Raw genomic sequence first — 24,735 nt, forward strand, 5'->3', positions numbered from 1 at the left:
AGTGTCTCTAATGCAGACCGGAGATCTGCGCATGCGGGGGGGGAGGCGGCAAAGGCTGATACTGGAGGGAGGCAGAGGCTGAGACTGGGGGGAGGCTGCAGGGAGGCAGAGGCTGAGACTGGGGGGAGGCTGGAGGGAGGCAGAGGCTGAGACTGGGGGGAGGCTGGAGGGAGGCAGAGGCTGAGACTGGGGGAAGGCTGGAGGGAGGCAGAGGCTGAGACTGGAGGGAGGCAGAGGCTGAGACTGGGGGAGGCTGGACGGAGGCAGAGGCTGAGACTGGAGAGAGGCAGAGGCTGAGACTGGGAGGAGGCTGGAGGGAGGCAGAGGCTGAGACTGGGGGGAGGCTGGAGGGAGGCAGAGGCTGAGACTGGAGGGAGGCAGAGGCTGAGACTGGGGGGAGGCTGGAGGGAGGCAGAGGCTGAGACTGGAGAGAGGCAGAGGCTGAGACTGGGGGAGGCTGGAGGGAGGCAGAGGCTGAGACTGGGGGGAGGCTGGAGGGAGGCAGAGGCTGAGACTGGAGGGAGGCAGAGGCTGAGACTGGAGGGAGACTGGAGGGAGGCAGAGGCTGAGACTGGAGAGAGGCAAAGGCTGAGACTGGGGGGAGGCTGGAGTTAGGCAGAGGCTGAGACTGGAGAGAGGCAGAGGCTGAGACTGTGGGGAGGCTGGAGGGAGGCAGAGGCTGAGACTGGGGGGAGGCTGGAGGAAGGCAGAGGCTGAGACTGGGGGGAGGCTGGAGGGAGGCAGAGGCTGAGACTGGGGGGAGGCTGGAGGAAGGCAGAGGCTGAGACTGGGGGGAGGCTGGAGGAAGGCAGAGGCTGAGACTGGGGGGAGGCTGGAGGGAGGCAGAGGCAGAGACGGGGGGAGGCTGGAGGGAGGCAGAGGCAGAGACTGGGGGAGGCTGGAGGAAGGCAGAGGCAGAGACTGGGGGGAGGCTGGAGGGAGGCAGAGGCAGAGACTGGGGGGAGGCTGGAGGGAGGCAGAGGCAGAGACTGGGGGGAGGCTGGAGGGAGGAAGAGGCAGAGACTGGGGGGAGGCTGGAGGGAGGCAGAGGCAGAGACTGACTGGGGGGAGGCTGGAGGGAGGCAGAGGCAGAGACTGGGGGGAGGCTGGAGGGAGGCAGAGACTGGGGGGAGGCTGGAGAGAGGCAGAGGCGGAGACTGGGGGGAGGCTGGAGGGAGGCAGAGGCGGAGACTGGGGGGAGGCTGGAGAGAGGCAGAGGCTGAGACTGGGGGGAGGCTGGAGGGAGGCAGAGGCTGAGACTGGGGGGAGGCTGGAGGGAGGCAGAGGCTGAGACTGGGGGGAGGCTGGAGGGAGGCAGAGGCTGAGACTGGAGGGAGGCAGAGGCTGAGACTGGGGGAGGCTGGAGGGAGGCAGAGGCTGAGACTGGGGGGAGGCTGGAGGGAGGCAGAGGCTGAGACTGGAGAGAGGCAGAGGCTGAGACTGGGGGGAGGCTGGAGGGAGGCAGAGGCTGAGACTGGGGGGAGGCTGGAGGGAGGCAGAGGCTGAGACTGGAGAGAGGCAGAGGCTGAGACTGGAGAGAGGCAGAGGCTGAGACTGGAGATAGGCTGGAGGGAGGCAGAGGCTGAGGCTGGAGGGAGGCAGAGGCTGAGGCTGGAGGGAGGCAGAGGCTGAGGCTGGAGGGAGGCAGAGGCTGAGGCTGGAGGGAGGCAGAGGCTGAGGCTGGAGGGAGGCAGAGGCTGAGGCTGGGGGGAGGCAGAGGCTGAGACTGGGGGGAGGCTGGAGGGAGAGGCAGAGGCTGAGACTGGGGGGAGGCTGGAGGGAGGCAGAGACTGGGGGGAGGCTGGAGGGAGGCAGAGGCGGAGACTGGGGGGAGGCTGGAGAGAGGCAGAGGCTGAGACTGGGGGGAGGCTGGAGGGAGGCAGAGGCTGAGACTGGGGGGAGGCTGGAGGGAGGCAGAGGCAGAGACTGTGGGGAGGCTGGAGGGAGGCTGAGGCTGAGACTGGGGTGAGGCTGGAGGGAGGCTGAGACTGGGGTGAGGCTGGAGGGAGGCTGAGACTGGAGGGAGGCTGGAGGGAAGCTGAGACTGGGGGGAGGCTGGAGGGAGGTTGAGACTGGGGGGAGGCTGGAGGGAGGCAGAAGCTGAGACTGGAGGGAGGCTGAGACTGGGGGAGGCTGGAGGGAGACTGAGGCCGAGACTGGGGGGAGGCTGTAGGGAGGCTGAGGCTGAGACTAAAGGGAGGCTGAGGCTGAGACTTGAGGGAGGCTGAGGCTGAGACTGGAGGGAGGCTGGAGGGAGGCTGAGGCTGGGGGGAGGCAAAGGCTGAGACTGGGGGAGAGAGGCTGATGCTGAGGGAAGATAGAGGCTGATGCTGGGGGAGCGAGGCTGATGCTGGGGGAGTGGGAGAGAGGGGCTAATGCTAGAGACAGAGGACAAGGGATGAGGGATAGTGCAATGACAAAATCGATTGGGTGGGGGGAGTGTAAGGACACAGAATAAGAGGGGGCAGCATTGAGAGCTCATTGTGAAGAAGGGGCAGCATGTGTGGGATCAGTATGGAGTGGAGCAATGTAGGGGAGTCAATATCAAGAGTGGGGTAGTGGGGGTCTCAGCATAAGCGTTAGTGTGGTGGTCTTAGCATGAGTGGGGCAACATGAAGGTCTCATGGAAAAGAGGACGGCAGCATTAGGAGCTCATGGAGAGGGACAGCATGCATGGGACATTGTGAGAAGGGGGCAGCATGCATGGGACACTGTGAGGAGAGAGCAGCATGCATGGGACATTGTGAGAAGGGGGCAGCATGCATGGGACATTGTGAGGAGGGAGCAGCATGCATGGGACATTGTGAGGAAGGGGCAGCATGCATGGGACACTGTGAGGAGGGGGCAGCATGCATGGGACATTGTGAGGAAGGGGCAGCATGCATGGGACATTGCGAGGAGGGGGCAGCATGCATGGGACATTGTGAGGAGGGGGAAGCATGCATGGGACACTGTGAGGAGGGGGCAGCATGCATGGGACATTGTGAGGAGGGGGCAGCATGCATGGGACATTGTGAGGAAGGGGCAGCATGCATGGGACATTGCGAGGAGGGGGCAGCATGCATGGGACATTTTCCTCACATCATGCTGCTCCCTCCTCACAATGTACAGATCATATTTCATAATCGAGGAAGGTGTGGTGGATATACAGTAGTTTATAAGGGAGGGCACAGTGGTGTTTTAGTTTATTAGGGGCAGTGTCACAGTCACAGTATATAAGTGGGGATGGTGGGAATATTTTATACTCATGCTATGTTTTGATGTGCCTGTGGTGATTCCCATTGGGGGGGGGGGGGTAGTTTCTTATTGATACTTTTTAAAGTGTGCTACAGAGTAGATCTGCCTTAAACAGATGTCGTGTGCGAAAACTCAGTTTTACGTTGTCACTAAGGGGCGCGACCACTTAAAGTGCCTAGGGCAGCATGAAGGCAAAATACAGCCCTGCCTGTGGATCCGATCTATATTGATGTGCTGCCCTGGGTCTCTCTGGAGGAGATTGTTGAAGTATTTTTGAGCCCACTCCTCTAGCTGTGCTGCTTCCACTGATTCCTTTAGCCCCCTTATGCGTAGATTGTTATGACGGTGGCGATTTTCTATGTCATCCAAGAGGGTTAGAATGTCCTGTATTTGTAAGGAATGATCTGACAACACTTGGTGATGAGCATCTATTTGGGAGAGTATTTGCTCTTGTGTTTCTTCTATTTCAGTCATCCTCTGACCCACTTGCTTAATTTCTGATTGCAGGTTGTACATATCCTGTTTGTGTGAGGCTTTCAGCTCTCCAAGCAGGGAATCCATCTCCCTCCTTGTTGGTATAGCTCTTATGTGTTCTTTCCAGTCCCAGGGTTCATCCTCTCCCTGGGTTACATTCAGGACTGGGCTCCCATTCCCTCCCTTTGCATGTTGCTGAGGTCGGGGGCCCCCCTCCAGGACTCTGCTGTGCCATGCTATTTTGTGATTGCTTATGAGAAAGTTCTGCAGCAGCAGCAGTGACACTCCTCCTCCCCCCTGCATTTGCAGCCTCTGGGGCCTTTGTCCTGGGATTCTGGCCTTCCCTGTCTGGAGTGTTTTGTGGAGCTTGTCTTGACAGTTTATTGGTCTCCCTGTGGGTCTCCGTTTGGTGGATTTGGGGCTCTGGTCGGGGGCACAGTATCCCTACCAGCATTGGTGTCCAGGTCCTGTGAGGCCTCCAAATCCTCCTGCAACCGTGTGTGTCTCCCAGCCGACGCCATCTTGATTAGGGCACTGCTGGTCTGCCGCTCAGTCTGGGAGCTGAAATAACGGGGAATTCCCGCTTCTTCTTCCTCCGTTGCCGCTGCCTCCACTGTCCGCCCTCTCCTGCGCACCATCGCCTGTCTCCTGTTCCTTATGGTCGGTCTCTGTGTCTCCTTGTATTGTCAGGTAAGCAGGAGCTCTGTCTCCCTGCTTCTTATCTTGCCATCGGCTAGCTCCGCCCCCCCTGTCAACAATCTTTAAATGAAAATCAATAGAACATAATGTATATAGTCAGAGAAATCTGCTTTTGTTGAGTCCACTTATGAGTCCTTTTATTCCTCACCTCGCTGCTATGTGAACTCTTCATCCATTCTAAAAAAAACAGCTATGGTAGACTGCCAGCACAGTTGTCAGGTTACACATCCTAAGCCTGATTCATCAAAGCTTTTATACCAGTATTCTGGCATAAAAAGCTTTAAAAGTCGCAAAACATTTGGTGCAACTCAAGGCTACATTTTTTGCACCTTTTGGCTCTCTCACGCCATTTTTGCCCAGCTCTGACAAATGGCTGGGACAGGGTCATGGCAAATTCATGACAAGTGGTGACTGGAGTACAGTTTGTGGCAAGGTGCACTCAACTTTTCAGATGCCTGTTAATGAATTGGCAGCATCTTACTATAGCACGTCCCCTTGAGAGGCATCATCATCGTGCTGTGTGTAGGAGACCACATAGCAGCTAGTTTTCTCACACCAGCTCAGAGACAACTGCATGTTGAGTGAGAGTCTGCCGAAGGGGAAAATAGTAAAATTGTATACTGCATGCAATGACACTCATGTACGCACACAGAATGGCTTATTCTGAATAGTTACTTGAATGTATGGATACCCTTTAACCCTTTATGTGAAATAGCAATGAGAACAAGTCGAAATCCCCTATCCCAAATGGGAAGGTTTTATTTTTTAACACAAGGGCAAGTTAATATTTGGTATTTCTTAATGGCTGGCGATTTCAATAAAGCATTTTCCAGACTGCTAAATATGTAGCAGAATGTTCTGAATTTCTCATTCAGATCTTTAGATGTAGGCTCACTCACACCACACATTTCAACAGCAAAGAGCAACTCAAAATAAGTCTCAAATAAGAAGAGTTCCTGTAAGATCAAGACCAAATGGTGTGCACTGTTATAGTTATGAGGCTGCCAAAAACACATGCAGCTGATGCGGTTTTTATATTGATTTTACAAAGAACGTCTTTTTCACCCACAAATCTGGACGATTATCACATTAAGGATTTGTACGTAAAATAGCGATTCTCTGCCCCATCATCCCTGCCCTGACTGTCTTCTCTCTGGTAAAGCTCTAATCAGAAGTTTCAGATCGGCTTCATCCGATATTAATCTTCAAATTCTATGTTCTACAGAAGACAATGACAATTGGGTGCTCATGCATGTACAGTGTCTTGTAGCAAAACAGCACTCACTGTTATCTTGAATCACCAGTAATTGGTTATTTGACTCGTGTAGGTTAAATCTGCTTTTTCTGCAGTTTGCATGAAGGTTATACATCGATATGTCCATATATGTGAGAATCTAAGAATATTACACTTGGGGTTTCCTTTACTTTTTTAAACTTAAATGTGTGACAAGATATGCAGCATTATTGTGGTTCCACCACTAGAGCTTTTTAGTTACAACAGCGCAGACTATGTCCTGCAGGTCAGGCGGCTATTAACGTTTGTACCGTCCAGCAATCCGTGATGAAATGCTTCTTTTCTCCATCTGCATACAGTACAGTTTGACTGAATTGAAACCTTTGAGAATGTGGGAAGTAGAGCTGTGTGCAGCAATGACGTGATATGGTCTTATCTGCACATCGCAAGGGCTAAAGGCCCCGCTACACGCTACGATATATCTAACGATATGTCATCGGGGTCACGTTGTTATTGACGCACATCCGGCATCGTTTGACATATCGTAGCGTGTGACAGCTACGAGCGACTGAGAACGAGCAAAAATACTCACCTTATCGTTGCTCGTTGACACGTCGCTCATTTTCAAAAAAAGATCGTCCTTCTGCGCGCTGGTTGTTCATTGTTCCCGATTCTGCACACATCGCTCCGTGTGACTCCCCGGGAACGATGAACTGCAGCTTACCTGCGGCCGCCGGCAATGCGGAAGGAAGGAGGTGGGCGGGATGTTTACATCCCGCTCATCTCCGTCTTTCCGCTTCTATTGGCGGCCTGCCGTGTGACGTCGCTGTGACGCCGCACAACCCGCCCCCTTAAGAAGGAGGCAGGTCGCCGGCCAGAGCGACGTCGCAGGGCAGGTAAGTGCATGTGAAGCTGCCGTAGCAATAATGTTCGCTACGGCAGCTATCACAAGATATCGCATCTGCGACGGAGGCGGGGACTATCGCGCTCGGCATCGCTGCAATCAGCTAGCGATGTCGCAGCGTGCAAAGTACCCCTAAGTGTCTGTTGATTGACAGCCAGCTCCCTGCTTCCTAACTGCAGGCAGCCAGCTGTCAGTTGACATGTCTACAGTGATGTCCCACCAACTGAGCAAAACCGGAAAAAAAGGTGCTGCTCTGTTGAAGAGATGTGAAATGAAGCAGGTAAGTCACCATCTGAGCTGGCAGACTTCATCCCCATGTAGAACATGCAAGTAATTAACACCTACCTGCCTGTTAGTTCTTAGCCTAATACACTGAAATAATAAAATCTTTGGATTTACCATTTAATATAAGTGTATGAGAGCCTAGGACTTGCATTGAGAAGTGACATCTGGTCTGTACAGCATTGAAGTTATCCGGCCAGTCACTAGTGATGGGCAGTCCGGCTCTTTTTAGTGATCCGGTTCTCATGGCTCCGCTCACCAAAAAGAGTCGGCTCATTAGGAGCGTTCTCTGCTCCTTACTAAATGTGTTCACCCCAGGTGAACACATATTTAGGATTATAGTGACGCCGCTGAAACCATGCCCACTCGCGGCTAAACCCCGCCCACTTACAAGGGATTAGATCGCGGAGTGGGCGGGGTTTAGACGCGGGTGGGTGGGGTTTCAGCGGCGAAAAGAGCAGTTTAGTGATTTTAGTTGCTCACTTTGGTGATCCGGCTCCTGTCAGTCATTGCAGGGAGCCGCATCTTTTTGTCGGATCGTTCGCGACTGACAGATCACTACCAGTCACAACTCCGGTCACATGGTGCAGAAGAGGCAAGGAGCCATGCTGGAAATGGCAGAATGTGGCAACTGGTAAGTGTTTTACTACACACAGCAAACATCCAGTGATGGAATGAAAAAAAAACAAAACCTCAAAGTGGTACTTTAATCTACAGTGGTGCGAAGGAGGTCTGTAAAAGGTTCAGGGTGTGCCCAAGATGGGGAGTTATAGGAGATAACACTCACCATTGTAAGATCTGCCACACAGAGCATTGCTTTTGAATATGTGATAAATATAGTTAGTCGCAAACTCCTGTCAATAAAAAAAACAAACAAAACATTAAAAAAAGACTTTGATCACTTTTCAGCAGCCTTCTCATTACCACAAGAGCTGAATCAGATATAGTCCTAATGACACTCAGTGGTCAGAGATTTCTGGATTTTTACCCAGCAGGATTACAATGTAATAATTAATAACTGATGTAATAAATAAGACCTCTGCTAGAAAGCGTGAGGTGGATAGACTCGATCACACCAATATAACGTGATGGGGACAGTTTATCACCTCTCCCTCCTCTATAACTACGTACAGAAAATTGAAAAGATTTGAAATTAAAACATATTCATGCGTTAGAAAACAAGAATGTGGCAGTATCTGGTTCTAATTTGTATAAATAAAATGTAAATGACGCATTCCCTTTAAAAGGGAACCTGTCACCACTTTTTTGCCCTATAAGCTGCGGCCACCACCACCGGGCTCTTATATACAGCATTCTAACATGCTGTATATAAGAGCCCAGGCCGCTGTGAGAACATAAACACTTTATAATACTCAACTAAACCGGTCGCTGCGGTGGATGTGGCTCAGATGGGCGTCTTCGTCCTCTGGTGCCGGCGCTGCCTCTTACGGCCATCTTCGTCCTCCATCTTCTGAAGCCACGGTGTACAACGCGTCCTACGTCTTACACACTCGCCGGCATTCAGGTCCTAAGCAGGGCAGATCAAAGTATTGTAGTGCGCATTTGCAGGACCGGTGAGTGTGTATGACATAAATGTGTCATGCACGCAGGCTTCAGAAAGAGGTCGAAGATGGCCGAAAGAGGCGGCGCCTGCACCGGAGGACGAAGACGCCCATCTGAGCCACATCCACCGCAGAGCGACTGTTGGGTGAGTATTATAAAGTGTGTTTTATGTTCTACACAGCGGTCTGGTTTCTGATATATAGCATGTTAGAATGCTGTATATAAGAGCCCGGTGGTGGTGGCCGCAGCCTATAGACCAAAAAAGTGGTCACAGGTTCCCTTTAAGTAAAGTCTGTAATTTACACAATTTTATGCCATTACCATTTCCAAATGTTCTTGTTGCAGTCTTATTATGTAACGCTGCACTGCCAGGATACTTAATTTTCTGAATTTTGCACTATTTCTTCACATGACATTAGGGTGAAGAGCTGTTTAATATTAAAGCTGAGTCTTTAGCCACTGGTGAGAAGATTTATGTGATGACTGATTGTCCGTGTAAGGAGGAGGATGTTCCTGAGGATGTCTGTGCAGGTGAGTGATAACTGCTATATGGAGAGAAGTGGCGTATCCTCCGCGGTCAGGCTGCTCCATAACCTTGTCTTAAATGTTCTTCTGAAAAGTAAGAAACTGCACTTCAGTATTATTTCCTTTGAAACTACTTCTTGGACCTCCGTGCTTTATAAGGAAATTGTATGACGTGGAAATTAAGACCGCGTGGCACAAGGTCTATCATTTTCTTTACAGATATTGCAGCACAGCCCCCAGTCAAAACCCAGACCACCATACAACCTTAGCCTCTGCACTGCCCAAGGCATGTCTAATACGCCATAAGGACAAGGCAAGTTTCACACAAGTTTGTGCAAGGAGAATAATGTCCGTATCAGCTTAGGGTCTTCAGAATCAAACACAGCCTAATGCTGTGATCTCTCCCCATATACTGTCTGACTGTCCTTTCAAGACAATACTAAGGACCAGGGGGCACTCACTGCGAGTGGAAGAAAAGTGATTCCGACAGCTAAATAGGAAAGGGTTCTTTACAGTTAGAGCGGTCAGACTGTGGAATACACTACCACAAGAGGTAGTAATGGCAGGTACTATACCAGCTATTAAAAAAGGGCTGGATGATTTCCTCAGTACACACAACATTGTTGGTTATAAATGACTTAGTGACCAAATGTAGAATTGGTGGAGGAAGGTTGAACTAGATGGACCGAGGGCTTTTTTCATCCTATGTAACTATGTAAATGTTATCATCTGGCCTACTTTGCTACTTAAGTAAAGTTACAGTGAAAAGTGGGCAATGATTGACCTCCAGTTAAACAGGCGAAGATCATTTCTCTATGCAAGGAAATTAGTATAAATCTGGCAATGGAGAGACAAAAATGTAGGCTTTAATTTGTCAGCTTCAATCTAGCATATAAAGCTGTATGCATGTATGTGTGTGTGTCCGTCCACTAAAGGAATCCGCACCGCCGCAATCACAAAATTTTGCACAGCCACCTCATATGACTCAGGGAACGTCATAAACTATGTTTTCAGGAGAAATGTGCCTACTGTTTGGATGTGTGAGGTAACATATTGTCTGTTTTGACAGCCTGGATATATATATATATATATATATATCAGGTGGCCTATAGCAACCAATCCCAGCTCTGCTTCTATTTTGCTACAGGTCATTAAGAGAAGCTCTGATTGATTGCTAAAGGCAATAAAGGAAATTCTAAGTATAAGAAGCTTATGTGTCAGTTAATATGATTTTGGTGGTGAGTGAGAGCGAGCAGAAAAAATAGCCTGTAGATCGGGAGTAAAGCACATCATTGGGAGAACGGTATAGAAATAAACCTGTAGTAATGCACAACTGCTCGGAAGACCACACTACCCTGAACACACGGACCTTACATGCAGTATGTAATGTAAGGGTCTGATCATAGACCTGCACAAGGCTGGAATGGGCTACAAAACCATAAGTAAGGCCCTGGGTGAGAAGGAGACAACTGTTGGTGCAATAGTAAGAAAATGGAAGAAATACAAAATGACTGTCAATCGACATCGATCTTGGGCTCTATGCAAAATCTCACCTTGTGGGGTATCCAGGATCCTGAAGAAGGTGAGAGATCAGCCTAAAACTACACAGGGGGAACTTGTATGTATAATGATCTCAAGGCAGCTGGGACCACTGTCACCAAGAAAACCATTAGTAACACATTACGCCGTAATGGATTAAAATCCTGCAGTGCCCGCAAAGTCCCACTGCTCAAGAAGACACATGTGCAGGTCCATCTGAAGTTTGCCAATGAAACTGGGTTTTCCAGCACGACAATGACCCAAAACATACAGCCAAGGCAACAAAAGAGTGGCTCAAAAATAAACTCATTAAGGTCATGTAGTGGCCTAGCCAGTCTCCAAACCTTAATCCCATAGAAAACGTATGGAGGGAGCTGAAGCTCCGAGTTGCCAAGCGACAGCCTCAAAATCTTAATGATTTAGAAATGATCTGTAGAGAGGAGTGGACTAAAATTCCTCCAGAAATGTGCGCAAACCTCATCAACCACAAAAAAAAGACTGTCTGCTGTGCTCTTTTCCCACAATTGCTCAGTTTGGCTGGATGGCCAGGTTTAAGAAGAGTTCTGATGGTCCCAAACGTCTTCCATTTAAGAATTATGGAGGCCACTGTGCTCTTAGGAACCTTGAGTACTTCAGAAATTCTTTTGTAACCTTGGCCACATCTGTGCCTTGCCACAATTTTGTCTCTGAGCTCCTTGGGCAGATCCTTTTGACCTCATGATTCTCATTTGGTCTGACATGTACTGTGAGCTGTGAGGTCTTATATAGACAGGTGTGTTCCTCTCCAAATCAAGTCCTATCAGTTTAATTAAACACACCTGGACTCTAATGAAGAAGCAGAACCATCTCAAGGAGGATCACAAGGAAATGGACAGCATGTGACCTATATGAGTGTCTGAGCAAAGGGTCTGAATACTTATGATCATGTGATATTTCAGTTTATCTTGTTTAATAAATTTGCAAAAATTTCTACATTTCTGTTTTGTTTTGGTTTTTTTTCTGTCAAGATGGGGTGTACAGTGTACATTAATGAGAAAAAAATGAACTTTTTTGAATTTACCAAATGGCTGCAATGAAACAAAGAGTGAAAAATGTAACCCCTTAACGACCGCAGGCAGTAATATTACGTCCTAGCGGTTATAATGTTACTGCCCACGGTCTGCCGCCGGCAGCATGCACTGATCGACGCACTTCTCAGCTGATTTTCACAGCTGAGATGTGTGCCTGCTAGGCACGAGCAGAATCGTTATCTGCTCGTGCCGTTTAACCCCTTAAATGGCGCTGTCAATATGTGACAGCGCCATTATAACGGCATCGGCGGTACACATTTACTTACCGGCCGATACGGGAAGTCACGTGATGTGATCACTTGACTTCCGGTGGTTGTCATGGTAGCAGAGGGTCATGTGATTACTCCTGTACATGCCATGAATTACTTTGTTTCACTCGGCCCGGAGCCAAGTGAAGCAGAAAGTGAACGTATCTGCTGTGTATAGCTGTATAGCTGTGATCAGCAGATGGGGCAGAGCGATCGGATTGTTGATCAATATAGTCCCCTAGTGGGACTAGTAAAATGAAAAAAAAAAAGTTTTAAATTAAAAAAAAAACCTAAAAGTTCAAATCACCCACCTTTCCCCCCATTGAAAGTGAAAGGGTTAAAAAATATACACACATTTGGTATATAAAATCAATTAATCTGATCAGTAAACTGCGTAGCGTCAAAAAAAATTCCAAATGCCAAAATTACGTTTTTGGTCGCCATAAATTTTGCGCAAAATGCAATAACAGGTAATCAAAACGTAGCATCTGCGCAAAAATGGTACAGTTAAAAACGTCAGCTCGAGACCCAAAAAATAAGCAGTCACTGAGACATAGATCCCGAAAAATAAGAATGCTATGGGTCACGGAATATAGTGTAAAACCTGCGCCATTTTTTTTTTTGGACTAACTTCCGTTTTTTTTTTAACCCCTTATATAAAAGTAAACCTATACATGTTTGGTGTCTACGAACTCACACTGACCTGAGGCACCACACCCACATATCAGTTTTACCATATAGTGAACACAGTGAATAAAATATCCCAAAAACAATAGTGCTATCGCACTTTTTTTGCAATTTTTCAGCATTTGGAATTTTTTTGCCGTTTTCCAGTACACTATATCGTAAAACTTATGGTTTCATTTAAAAGTACAGCTCCTTCCGCAAAAAATGAGCCCTCACATGACCATATTGACTGAAAAATAAAAAAGTTAAAACTCTCGGAAGAAGAATGGCGAAAAAAACCCCAGAAAGCTAAAAATCGGCCGGTCGTGAAGAGATTAAAGGGGTCTTAATACTTTCCGTACCCACTGTACATAGGTTGAAAAAAGACCTAGGTCCATCTAGTTCAATTTTCCTCCACCAATCATACATTTTGTCATTAAGTCATTTTTAACCAACACTGGTGTGTGAATCGGGCCTGAAGTGACAGCTGTATGTGTTTTGGTTGAGAGCTGTTGAGATTGTCATTAAAGGGAACTTGTCAAGTGCAATATGCACCCAGAACCATGAGCAGTTCTGGGTTCTTATTGCTAATCCCTGCCTAACTGTCCCAGCATCTAGTAGCATAGATAAAGAGATCTTTTAGAAAAAGTGTTTCTAAAGATCCTTTCATATGCTAATGAGCGAGGGGACTAGTCACAAGGGCGTTAATTCCCTTAGTTTGCCCTCTTAGCATGCCCCTGTGGGTGTGCGAACATGCTAACATACTATTGAATACCCATTGCCAGTGTCATCAGCGGTGACGCGTGTACCTGTGTCTGTTGTCACGGCATCAGATGCCGGGCAGTGCGCATGATCAGACGTCACCTCACTTCTGGTCATGCGCACTGAGTCCGGATTTATGCGTCTCGGCTTCAGAGAGATTTAGTGCGCATGACTGGAAGTGTCTTGACTTCTGATCATGCACACTGACCATAAACCCGGCGTCTGAGGTCGTGCCAACGTACACATGTACATGCATCACCTCTGATGATTCTGCGCATTGAATCGCATGTTATTACGCCCCTGTGGGCATGCTAATATGCTAAGAGGGTGGACTAGTTGGGGGAATTAACGCCTTTGTGACTAGTCCATGCGTTCATTAGCATATCAAAGGAACATTAGAAATACTTTTTGTAAAGACCTCTTTGTTCCTGATTCATGAAGATCCATGTGCTCCTGGCTACTAACCACATCCTATTCTGCCCCAGCTCTACCCACTTTGGCAGTCCTGTGCGGAAATGGCATAAGATTGCCAAAACTTGCATCATTTTAGCAAAGCTGCCAGTTTTGCCAAAATTGTGTTACTTTTCAAAGTTTTGTTTGTTTTTTTTTTTTTACACCGGAGTACTAACATAAAAGCTTTGGTGAATCAGGCCCTAAAGGGGGTTTACACGCTGCGACATCGCTAGCGTTCGCACCCACCCCCGTCGTTTGTGCGTGACGGGCAAATCGTTGCCCGTGGTGGACAAACTCGCTGCTACCCGTCACACGGACTTACCTTCCTAACGACGTCCCTCTGGCCGGCAAACAGCCCCTTTTTTTCTAAGGGGGCGTTTCGTGCGGCGTCACAGCGACGTCACACGGCAGGCGTCCAATTGAAGCGGAGGGGCGGAGAGCAGCCGCAGGAAAGTCACGCCCACCGCGTTGCCGGAGGACGCAGGTACGGTGGTGTTCATCGTTCCTGGGGTGTCACACATAGCGATGTGTGATGCCTCAGGAACGACGAACAACCTGCGTCCAGAACAAGGAACGATATTTGGGAAATGGACGACGTGTCAACAATCAACGATTTGGTAAGTATTTTACATCGTTATCGGTCGGTCGTATGTGTTACACATAACGACGTTGCTAACGAGACCGGATGTGCATCACGAATTCCGTGACCCCAACGACATCTCGTTAGCGATGTTGTTGCGTGTAAAGCCCCCTTTAGACTGAGGCTTTTGGCCAGTTTGTTTCACATGCAGTCATGTTTTATTTTGGCATACATATAAAGACATCAGATATACAGTTTACATCCCACTGTTGCTGGATCTGGTAACAGCTGATCGGTGGGGGTGCGGGGAGTCAGACCTGCACCAATCTGGTATTGATGACCTATTTTAAGGATAGGTCATCAATGCTATAATATTTAAAATCCCTTTTTAAAGGGGTTATTTGGTCTAAGGCCCTGTGCGCACTTACCGGATTTCCTGCGGTTTTGCTGCATGTTTCGCTGCAGAAAATGTTCATAACATCTCTGCAGTGAATCACCAGCAAAACCTATGGGAAAAAAAATGTTGTGCGCACTATGCGGAATTTGACAGCTGCATGTTTTGCTGCGGGATTCCCGCAGCAAAAACAATTGCATGTCACTTCTTTTCCGCAAGTCGCTGCGGGATTTCACTCCATTGACTGCAATGTAATCGTGAAATCCCGCAGGGAAGTGATGTCATTACAGGAAGAGGAAGCGGAGAAGAGAGTAAACACACACACATCACACTCACACACAGACATGTAGAATACACATACAAATCAAACGGAAATATAGAAAAAAAAAAAAAAAACACGTGTGCTCCGCCGTACTTTTACCGTCCAGCCGAGGTAAGCACACAGCAGCGGCCCGGTATTCTCAGGCTGGGGAGGGGGCGGGGGGCAGGGTTAATGTCCCCCCCCCTCCCGCAGCCGAGAATATCAGCCGCAGCAGCCCCGGGACTGTCGCATGCATTATGAGACTGTCCCAGAGTGTCCTCGGCTCTTCCAGATGCCGTGATGCGGTGGCTATCCAGGTAATAACGAGTTAATGGCAGCGCATCGCCGCCATTAACTCCAGGCTTGATCATGGCAGCGTCTATGTGACAGCTGACATGATCAACCCGTAAGTAAAGTGAATAAACACACATGCTGAAAAATCCTTTATTTTAATTAAAACACAAAAAAGCCCCTGGTTCACCCGTTTATTAATCCCCCGAAACACACAGCTCCGGCGTAATCCACGTCCTGCGCTGCTTGCATCCAGCCGCGACTGACACTGACACACTGCTGAATGCAGCCTCACAGTGAGACAGCAGAGGTAACCACAGGGCATTTCCCATGGCCGGTAATGTGAACTCACATTACCGCTTGGGAGAAATGCAGCGATCTGTCCTCTTTCTATTCTTCTATCTGTCTATTTATCTAACTGTCTGCTATCTATCTCAGAAGGAAATAACTTTTTTTTTTTTTCTTCCAATGTGCTTTATTGCATTGAATGCATTAAATCACATGTACCAACCCGCATGCGGCAATTCCGCGGTAAAACCGAATGCGGTTTTCGGGTGCGGTTTGCCGCGTTTTTTTTACCGCGGGTGCAGTAATCTTTCAGACCCTGCGGAATTTTCTTAAGAAAATTCCGTTTTCCCGTGCGCACAGGGCCTTAAATGGTAAGTCTGCAGTCACTCTTTGACTACAAGCTTTTGATCCTCCTAGCGCACACATTATGCGCTGCGAGGATTCGCCAGTTTCTGAGCGGAACGGCGGTCACGTGAACACAATTGTGCATTATGAATGTTTCCGGTCAGAACCCAACTAGTGGGCGTGGCATCGCTCAATACAAATTTATTGCAAACCAAATACTGGAAAGACAAGAGCACGATAGAGGAGAAAGGGGTTAAAACGGCGCTGCCATGTAAGGAATCCTCCCAGTGCACACATTCAATCAATACAAGTGTAGTGAGTGCGTCTGTCTAGTAGACCTTGCGCAACAGTTGTAGCATCAAACACATGGAGAAAGGGGTGTCGTGAAAGGAATCAAACTTAGAAACCCTGGATGATGATTTATTATTTTGACACGTTTCAGAGATAGAAGTCTCCTTCAAGACCAAACACAAGGTAATGTGATTTTGTTTCTATCTTTGAAACGCGTTGAAATATAAATTCTGGACGATGATTTGTTATGTTTGATTCCTTTCATGGCACCCCTTTTTTTGTGTTTGATCCTATCAATGTTTGAAATAACTACTAAACAGACGCACCCAGCCATACACTTGTATTGAGTGAGTGTGTGCCCTGGGAGGATTTATAAGTCTTTAGTCACATAGAATGACTGCAGACATCATTTTACACCGGTCAAACCCCCTTAAGGTTTTTAGTTTGTGTAATCTGTAATCATTTGGGTATCACAGGAAAGCACTTACCGTATTTGATTTGAGGCAATAGCTATTTTAATTTCACATGAACAAATACATTATGTGGAAAACTTTCTATAAGAATATAAATAAAAAGATTCACAATAACATTTTAAAAGTATTTTTTTCTTCAGCAGATGACTGTGCCAGGAACCCAGAAGAACATTTTATTTTATTTCCAGATTATAAAACAGAAAATCCTAAAATCAGTCAAGATAAATATAGAGGACGCCATAATACCCCCAAAATACCCCCAGCTCTTCACAGCAGAGAGTCGTGGGAAATAGTCCCATGTTCTGAGTGCAGGAGAGGTTTTACAAAGAACTTGAATCTTTCTCTGGACAATAGAACTTCTAGCAATGAACCATCGTATTCATGTTCACAATGTGGGAAGTGTGTAATCCGAAAATCTAGTGCTGTTGAACATCACACAGACAAGAAGCTATTTTTATGTTTAGAGTGTGGAAAATGTTTTGCACGTAAGCAGCACCTAGAGAGACATCAGTTAATTCACACAGGGGAGAAACCATTTTCATGTGAACATTGTGGAAAATGTTTTTCACGGAAACATCATCTTGAGACACATCAGAGAATTCATACAGGGGAAAAGCCTTTTTCATGTTCAGAATGTGGTAGATGTTTTGCACAGAAATCAGCTCTTAATGAACATGAGAAAATTCATACAGGGGAGAAACCATTTTCATGTTCAGAATGTGGAAAAAAATTTGCTCAGAAATCCGGCCTTGTTGATCATCAGAGAACTCACACAGGAGAGAAACCATTTTCATGTGTGGAATGTGGGAAACTGTTTAGTCGGAGAGCAGCTCTTGTTGAACATCATAAAATACATATACTGGGGAAACCATTTTCATGTTTGGAATGTGGGAAAAAATTTGCCCACAAATCAAATCTTGTTACCCATCGGAGAATTCACACAAAAGAGAGGCCGTATTCATGCACAGAATGTGGGAGAGATTTTTCACGGAAATCTATTCTAATTCATCATCAGAGAATCCACACTCAGGAGAAGCCATAGTCATGATTGCAATGTGGGTCAGGTTTTACCCATAAATCATTTTGTAATAAACATCAACAAAGCCACAAAGCAGAGAGTCCGTTCATATATTTGTAGTGTCTGGAATGTTTATGCATAAATCCTGTTAACATACATATTCTCTTAAAGAGCATTTGTTCATTAAAGAAGTACCTCTGCAAACAAAATGCATGTATAATGTGCAACTTAGTATATTATTAAAGAATAAAGGAGACTTATATTGTGTATGTCTTGCGTACACCTGTGTTAGTTCATATTCCATTCCTGGTTTATCTGCCATCGTGAATCCTTGTTCATCTCAGATACGGTTCCCCTAATGCAGACTACATTAATGTAATGCTAGAGTCTCATCAGATTATTCTTGTTCCTGTCTAATGACAGCCAGTAATAGATTAGTGATATAGAATTGCTGTCACCAAACGGAGACAACAGAGTCTGTGTATCATATGTGATGTATACAGCAGGCTCATTGTATCCTATGTACGGTGTGTACAATAGTCTCGGTGTATCCTGTATGATGTAAAAAGCAGAGTCTCTATCCTATATGATATATATATACAACAGTCTGTGTCTCCTATGCGATGCATATGCATCAGTCTTAGAGTATATATTGGGATGTATACAGTCTGTGTATGATGCATGATGTATATACAGCAGTCTCAGTATCCAATGTGATGTACAAACAGCATTCTGTATCTCCTATGTGATGAATATATAGCGGTCTCTGTAACCTATGATATGTATACAGCAGTTTGTGTATGCTATATGATGTATATTCAGCAGTCTGTGGTTTTTTTTCCCCCCAGAAAGTTTTATCAGTTTACATCTATAGCTTTAGCTGCTTTGGAGACGTAGAGAGGAACAGGGAGAGTAGAGTGGGATAACGTTTGAGTCGTCATGAGGGATTTAATAAATTATTTTTCTGTATTTCTCAAGAATCAGAGACTGACATGCTGACTACAGATTAGTCCATGTACTGTACTAGTTGTCAGACAAATCACGTGACCCAACTTCCCACAATGAAGGGAGAGATGGATGTAACTGAGGTGGGATCAGACAGAATATTAATGGCAAGCATTGTACATGCACAAAGAAAAAATGTTTGAGTGCGTTCACGCTCAGACTAGGGGATGTCCAGCTTGAGGCCAAAAACACAACTAAACGGGAGATACGACAAACAAGGGTACACCGGGAACACTTTAACAACGGTGAGCCCTAGCACTAGTGAGAGGGAAGATGGGCACCTCCTCACTTACCTGCCGCTGTACCCTGCACTTTGTCAGTCCCTATACAGGTTCCTAACCTGTTTGTCGAGCCAGAACCTGAAGCCCTAAGATGACCCTATAATAGTTCCTGGCTAGGAAGTGGGCAGGTGACGGAAGCTAGCCTCACTGCTGCACTGAAACACACCAGGAAAGGAAGACACTCGGGGAAATGCTACAACAGATTGCTGCATCCACAAAAGCAACTTGAAGAGAGGGTTTCAGCATTTCCTTCAAGACCAGAATCAAAATGAATCAAGAATAACCGGCACCCTCTGCTGGTAGCAGAAGGTATATAAAGGGACTGGGAGTGGTCCAAACCGGCAACACCTGATCTACAGTCTGAGGCTGCTGCAAAGCAAACAGACATTAACCCACCCTGTGCAAAAGGAAAGAAAACTACATTTAAATAGCAGAGTCTCAACGGGTAAAGTGAGATTCAGACCCACAACCTGTCACTAATCTCTTACAGCTGAGAGACGACCGTGACAAGTGCTTCTTTATGTTTTTGTATCTTTTATATATTAATAATAATTTTATATAACGCTATTAATACCACAGCGCTTTACATACATTGGCAACACTGTCCCCATTGGGGCTCACAATCTAGAGTCCCTATCTGTATGTCTTTGGAGTACCCGGAGGAAACCCACGCAAACACAGGGAGAACATACAAACTCCTTGCAGATGGTGTCCTTGGTGGGATTTGAACCCAGGACCCTAGCGCTGCAAGACTGCAGTGCTAACCATTGAGCCACCGTGCCTATAGATCAGTTGAGAATTCTAAAATAAAGATTTTTATTTATATTGTGTGCGAGTTAATATATTTTTTTATAACCTATTGTGTTTCATGTGAATTGGATCTACTTAATTTAGAGGATTTCTATACATATTAATAATAGACATTAGATTAGACATAACTTATTCTTCTGCCCAGGATAATTTGGAAAGTGAGAATATAAGTGCACCTCCTCAGCTTGCATTTTCACTTGCATTTTCATTCCTACAATTGTCTACCTCCGGTTTTTGACCTAGTATCTACCTGCACTATGGTGTAGAAATATAGAAGAAAGTGTAATATTTCTTGTAGTATGGTTGATGTTATTAAATTTTCCCTTCTTGACATTGGATGGAGGTATAGTAACTAGCCTATAAAGGAACTTGTCACCATTAAAATGCAGTCCTTTCTTCAGGCAGTATGTTACAGAGCAGCAGGAGCTGAGTAGATTGATACATAGTTTAGTGAGAAAAGATTGAGTATAACCTGTGATTTAATCCTCTGCTTTCTGTGATTTTTCAGCCCAGTGGGCAGTCCTATCAGTGATTGACAGCTATCTCTGTATGCACAATGATAGCTGTCAGTCACTGATAGACCCGCCCACTGGATAGAAAATCCCAGAAAGAGTAGAGTATTTTTTTGCAGCAAAAAATAGGTGATAATAGGAAAAACACGTAAAATAATGCACACTTTTGATTAATTTTTACATGCGTTTTTTTTCCCCATTTACATTGAAAGAGCTAACGTACTGCAGATTTGAAAAAAAACTGTTCTGCTTATGTTCCTTGCAATTCTCAACCAGAGTGTGCATGATGTTTCAGAAATCTAAATCGGGTTGCTTAAACAGTAAGGGTATGTGCGAAAGTTGCAGATTAGATGCAGACATTTTCTGCACCAAATAACGCACCTTGTGGCAGTAAAATGCGTTTTTGTGCCATTTGTTTTGTTTTTTTTTTTAAAGTCAAATTATTGGGTGGAAGGAGTGCAAAATGCAGGAAAAAAAACGCACCAACAATTGACATGCTGTTTTTTTTTCTTTCTGCCCCCAAATCTGCAAGGAAAAAAAAAGCAACGTGCGCACAGCAGTTCAGAATTCTCATTGACTTTGCTAGCATAAGGATAGACATGCAGATTTGGGCAACAATCTGCACAATAAACTGCACCAAATCTGAATAAAAATACTTACAATTTAAAACATTGCTTTTTTTCCCATCACAAAGTATGAACAAGCTCTTATACCACTTCCAAAAAGATTAAAAAAAATAAATCCTGTAGTGAACCACTGATTGGCAATTTGGGTAGTATTTATTTTGCTGATGTTCTAATGTAAGGATAATACTGTGGAGAGAGATCCACTTTTATTATTGCATGTACAAGGTTTTCTGTCATGACTATATAAATCATGATCATTTGAATTTGTTTCACTAATATTATTATAATAACTAGCACAACATTCTAGAATTTGGGAAGTAGTGATGAATGTGCACTACCAGGCTCTGGTTCTTGGTATTGGTAACGAGTAGTTACCATTGACTACCATTATACTCGATACTCGAGTCGCACCCATCCAAGCATCCAACAGCACGTTACCAGTGCCACGCACCCAAGAATCTTAGTGCTCGCTCATCAGTAGTGGAAGCTTTTTGGTATGAATCTTATAGATTGACTGACTAGATTTTAGAAAAACAGAAAATAATTAACTTATTTTCTCTCCAGCAGATGACTTCACCATAGACCTGAAGAGACCTCTCCTGTTACCTTCTAATTATGGAGCAGAAGACAATATGGACCATGATAAATCTCAAAAACTGACCATTGATCCAAATATAGCCTTACTTAATCACAGCAGAGAGCCATTATCTGATCATTGTGATCGTAACAAACCCTCCCTTGACAAAAATGTAGGTCTCAGCAGAGGTAAATTATTTCCATGTGTTGAATGTGGTAAAATTTTTAAACACAATTCAAGTCTTTCCAAACACAAGAAAACTCACAACGATGCGCGTCCGTATTCATGTGGCGAATGTGGGAAATGCTTTACCCAAAAATCAGTCCTCGTTGAACATCAAAGAATTCATACAGGAGAGAAACCGTTTTCATGTTTGGAATGTGGGAGATGCTTTGTCCAAAAATCAGCTCTTGTTAAGCATCAAAGAATTCACACAGGAGAGAAGCCGTATCCATGTCTGGAATGTGGGAAATGTTTTGCACAGAAATCTTCGCTTGTTAAACATCTGAGAGGTCACACAGGCTACAAGCCGTTTTCATGTTCGGAATGTGGAAAATGTTTTACTGATAAATCGGATATCGTTAGACACGAGAGGACTCATGCAGGAAAGAAGCCACTTTTACGCTCATATTATGAAAAATATTTTTCTCATAAGTCAGAATTTGTTAACCATCAGAGAATTCACACATGAGAGATACCATTTTCTTGTTTGTAATGTGGAAAAAATGTTTACCCTAAATAAAATCTAAATAAATATTAAAAAATTTAGAGACCTTAACCGATTCAAGACCGCTGACCGCAAATAAACGTTGGCGCTTGCTGGGCTTTGTCCAGCGCTGACATTTAATTATGATCCACGGACAGGACGGGATTGCGAACCCCCCCCCCCCTGCATGCCACAATTGCCGGGTTTCCAGTGCTGAACAGTAATCCCGCCCGGAGATGACATCAGGTCCTGGTGATGTTAGCCATTTGCGATTTTCTATGTGCCGTGATCGCTATTGATCATGGCACATAGAAGTTTCAGAGAAGCAGTGAGCTTCCTCTCTTACCTCTCCAGCTCTGCTGTGGCATGATTACGGTTGAGTCGATGCTTGTCATGGCAGCCGGAGGTCACATGATGACCTCACGGTCTGCCATGTACGGGGGGCCTGTAAAGGCCACTTTACACGCTGCGATCTCGCTAGTGAGATTGCTGGCGAGCGTACCTGCCCCCGTCGGTTGTGCGTCACGGGCAAACCGCTGCCCGTGGCGCACAGCATCGCTGGGACCCGTCACACTACTTACCTGCCTAGCGACGTCGCTTTGACCGGCGAACCGCCTCCTTTCTAAGGGGGGCGGTTCGTTCGGCGTCACAGTGACGTCACTAAGCGGCCACCCAATAGAAGCAGAGATGAGCGGCCGTAACATCCCACCCACCTCCTTCCTTCCTCATTGCGGGCGGCCGTAGGTACGGTGAGGTTCCTCGTTCCTGCGGTGTCACACATAGCGATGTGTGCTGCCGCAGGAACGACAAACAACATCGTACCTGCAACAGCAACGATATTTGGGAAATGGACAGCGTGTCAACGATCAACAATAAGGTGAGTATTTTTGATCGTTAGCGGTTGCTCGTACGTGTCACACGCAACGACGTCGCTCATGAGAACGGATGTGCATCACGAATTCCGTGACCCCAACGATATCGCGTTAGCGATGTCGTTGTGTGTAAAGCGGCCTTAAGACCCAGCCTCTAGCAGTTTGACAGGCGATCTGAAGCCTGACACTGACAGTATAATGCATTGCTATGCTGCTGCTAAATGGCAATGCATTATACCAGCAATCAGACTAAAGGGCGCTTTACACGCTACAATATATCTTACGATGTGTCGGCGAGGTCACGTCGTAAGTGACGCACATCCAGCATCGTAAGTTACATTGTATCATGTGACAGCTACGTGCGATTGAACGGTAAAACGTTCATCGCATGCACGTCGTTCAATTCCTAAAAATTGAACGTCAAGTTGTTCATCGTACCCGGGGTAGCACACATCGCAGAACAGATGAACAGATCTTACCTACGTCCTGCGGCTCCCGCCGGCAATGCGGAAGGAAGGAGGTGGGTGGGATGTTTACGTCCCACTCAGCTCCGCCCCTCCGCTTCTATTGGCTGGCTGCCGCGTGACATCGATGTGACGCCGAACGTCCCTCCCACTCCAGGAAGTGTATGTTCGCCGCCCACATCGAGGTCGTATGGACGGGTAAGTACGTGTTAATCGTTTGTGCGACACGTTCAACAAATTGAACGTGCTGCACATACGACGGGGGCGTTGCAAAATGTAAATAATCACAAAAAAAATACCTAAAAATACATTCCTTTATATAAAAACAAATATAAAATAAAAACATAATAGCTGTGAGAACACAGCAATGCAAAAAAATGTATTTTTTCTAACATAGTTTTTGTGTAAAAGCGTCAAAACATAAAAAAATACCGTAAATGTGCTATTCAAACAGAAAAAAGAGAAAAAATCTGCTCACCGATCCTGCTATTCACCACTCCCTGTTCGGATGCAGCGCACAGAAGGCTTGGCTGATAAATGTCGGGAAATAGAAGAAAAAGGAAAATCCAGCGCAATCTTCAGGGTGTAATAAAAGTACAAAAATTTATTTAAAGATTTCCATTAAAAATATAGCGGTTTAGCAGGTTAATAAAGTTGGTATATACCCCATTATGGGGTATATACCAACTTTATTAACCTGCTAAACCGCTATATTTTTAATGGAAATCTTTAATTACATTTTTGTAAATGTGCTATCACTGTAACCATACTGACCCAAAAAAAACCTATGTTGTTACCAAACAGTGAACGGCATAAAAAAATAGCACAATTCCTGAATTGCTGTTTCATGTTAATTTTACTTACCAAAAATGGGAATAAAAAACGAACCAAAAATGTTATATGCCCAAAAATGGTGCCAATAGAAATGTCAACTCGTCCCTCAAAAATAAGAGCTCACATGTATGGCTTTCCAAATGTAACATGGTGTTTGCTATCTATTCCAAACAATTTTGCGATCTAAAATTCAAATGGTGCTCTTTTCCTTCCGAGCCCTGGCGTGCGCCAAAACAGTAGATTTCCACCACATATGAGGTATCTGCGTGCTCAGGAGAAATTGCACAACAAATTGTAGGGTGAATTTTCTCCTGTTACCCCTGTAAAAATTCAAAATTTGAAGCTAAAGTAACATTTTTGTGGGAAAATAAAATTTTCATTTTTTCCTTCCACATTGCTTTAGTTCATGTG

The 24,735-nt window shown here is 45.8% G+C and overlaps 1 protein-coding gene across 6 annotated transcripts in view; it reads left to right on the plus strand.

Moving 5' to 3' along the window:
* Positions 1–22,212, plus strand: part of LOC142311221 (gastrula zinc finger protein XlCGF66.1-like) — a 48,994-nt gene extending 26,782 nt beyond the window's left edge. For 3 of the 6 annotated variants that reach the window (XM_075349432.1, XM_075349433.1, XM_075349434.1), the window contains exons 6-7: positions 8,813–8,924; positions 16,760–17,857. In XM_075349432.1, coding sequence (XP_075205547.1) covers positions 8,813–8,924; positions 16,760–17,661 — 1,014 coding nt within the window. In that variant the 3' untranslated portion in view covers positions 17,662–17,857. Of the gene's footprint in view, positions 1–8,812; positions 8,925–16,759; positions 17,858–21,435 lie in introns of those variants that run through there. The other 3 variants (XM_075349436.1, XM_075349437.1, XM_075349435.1) reach the window with 3 other exon arrangements.
* Positions 22,213–24,735: the final 2,523 nt, after the last annotated feature.

This window comes from Anomaloglossus baeobatrachus, chromosome 5, assembly GCF_048569485.1.
Source record: "Anomaloglossus baeobatrachus isolate aAnoBae1 chromosome 5, aAnoBae1.hap1, whole genome shotgun sequence".
NCBI classification, from domain to species: domain Eukaryota; kingdom Metazoa; phylum Chordata; class Amphibia; order Anura; family Aromobatidae; genus Anomaloglossus; species Anomaloglossus baeobatrachus.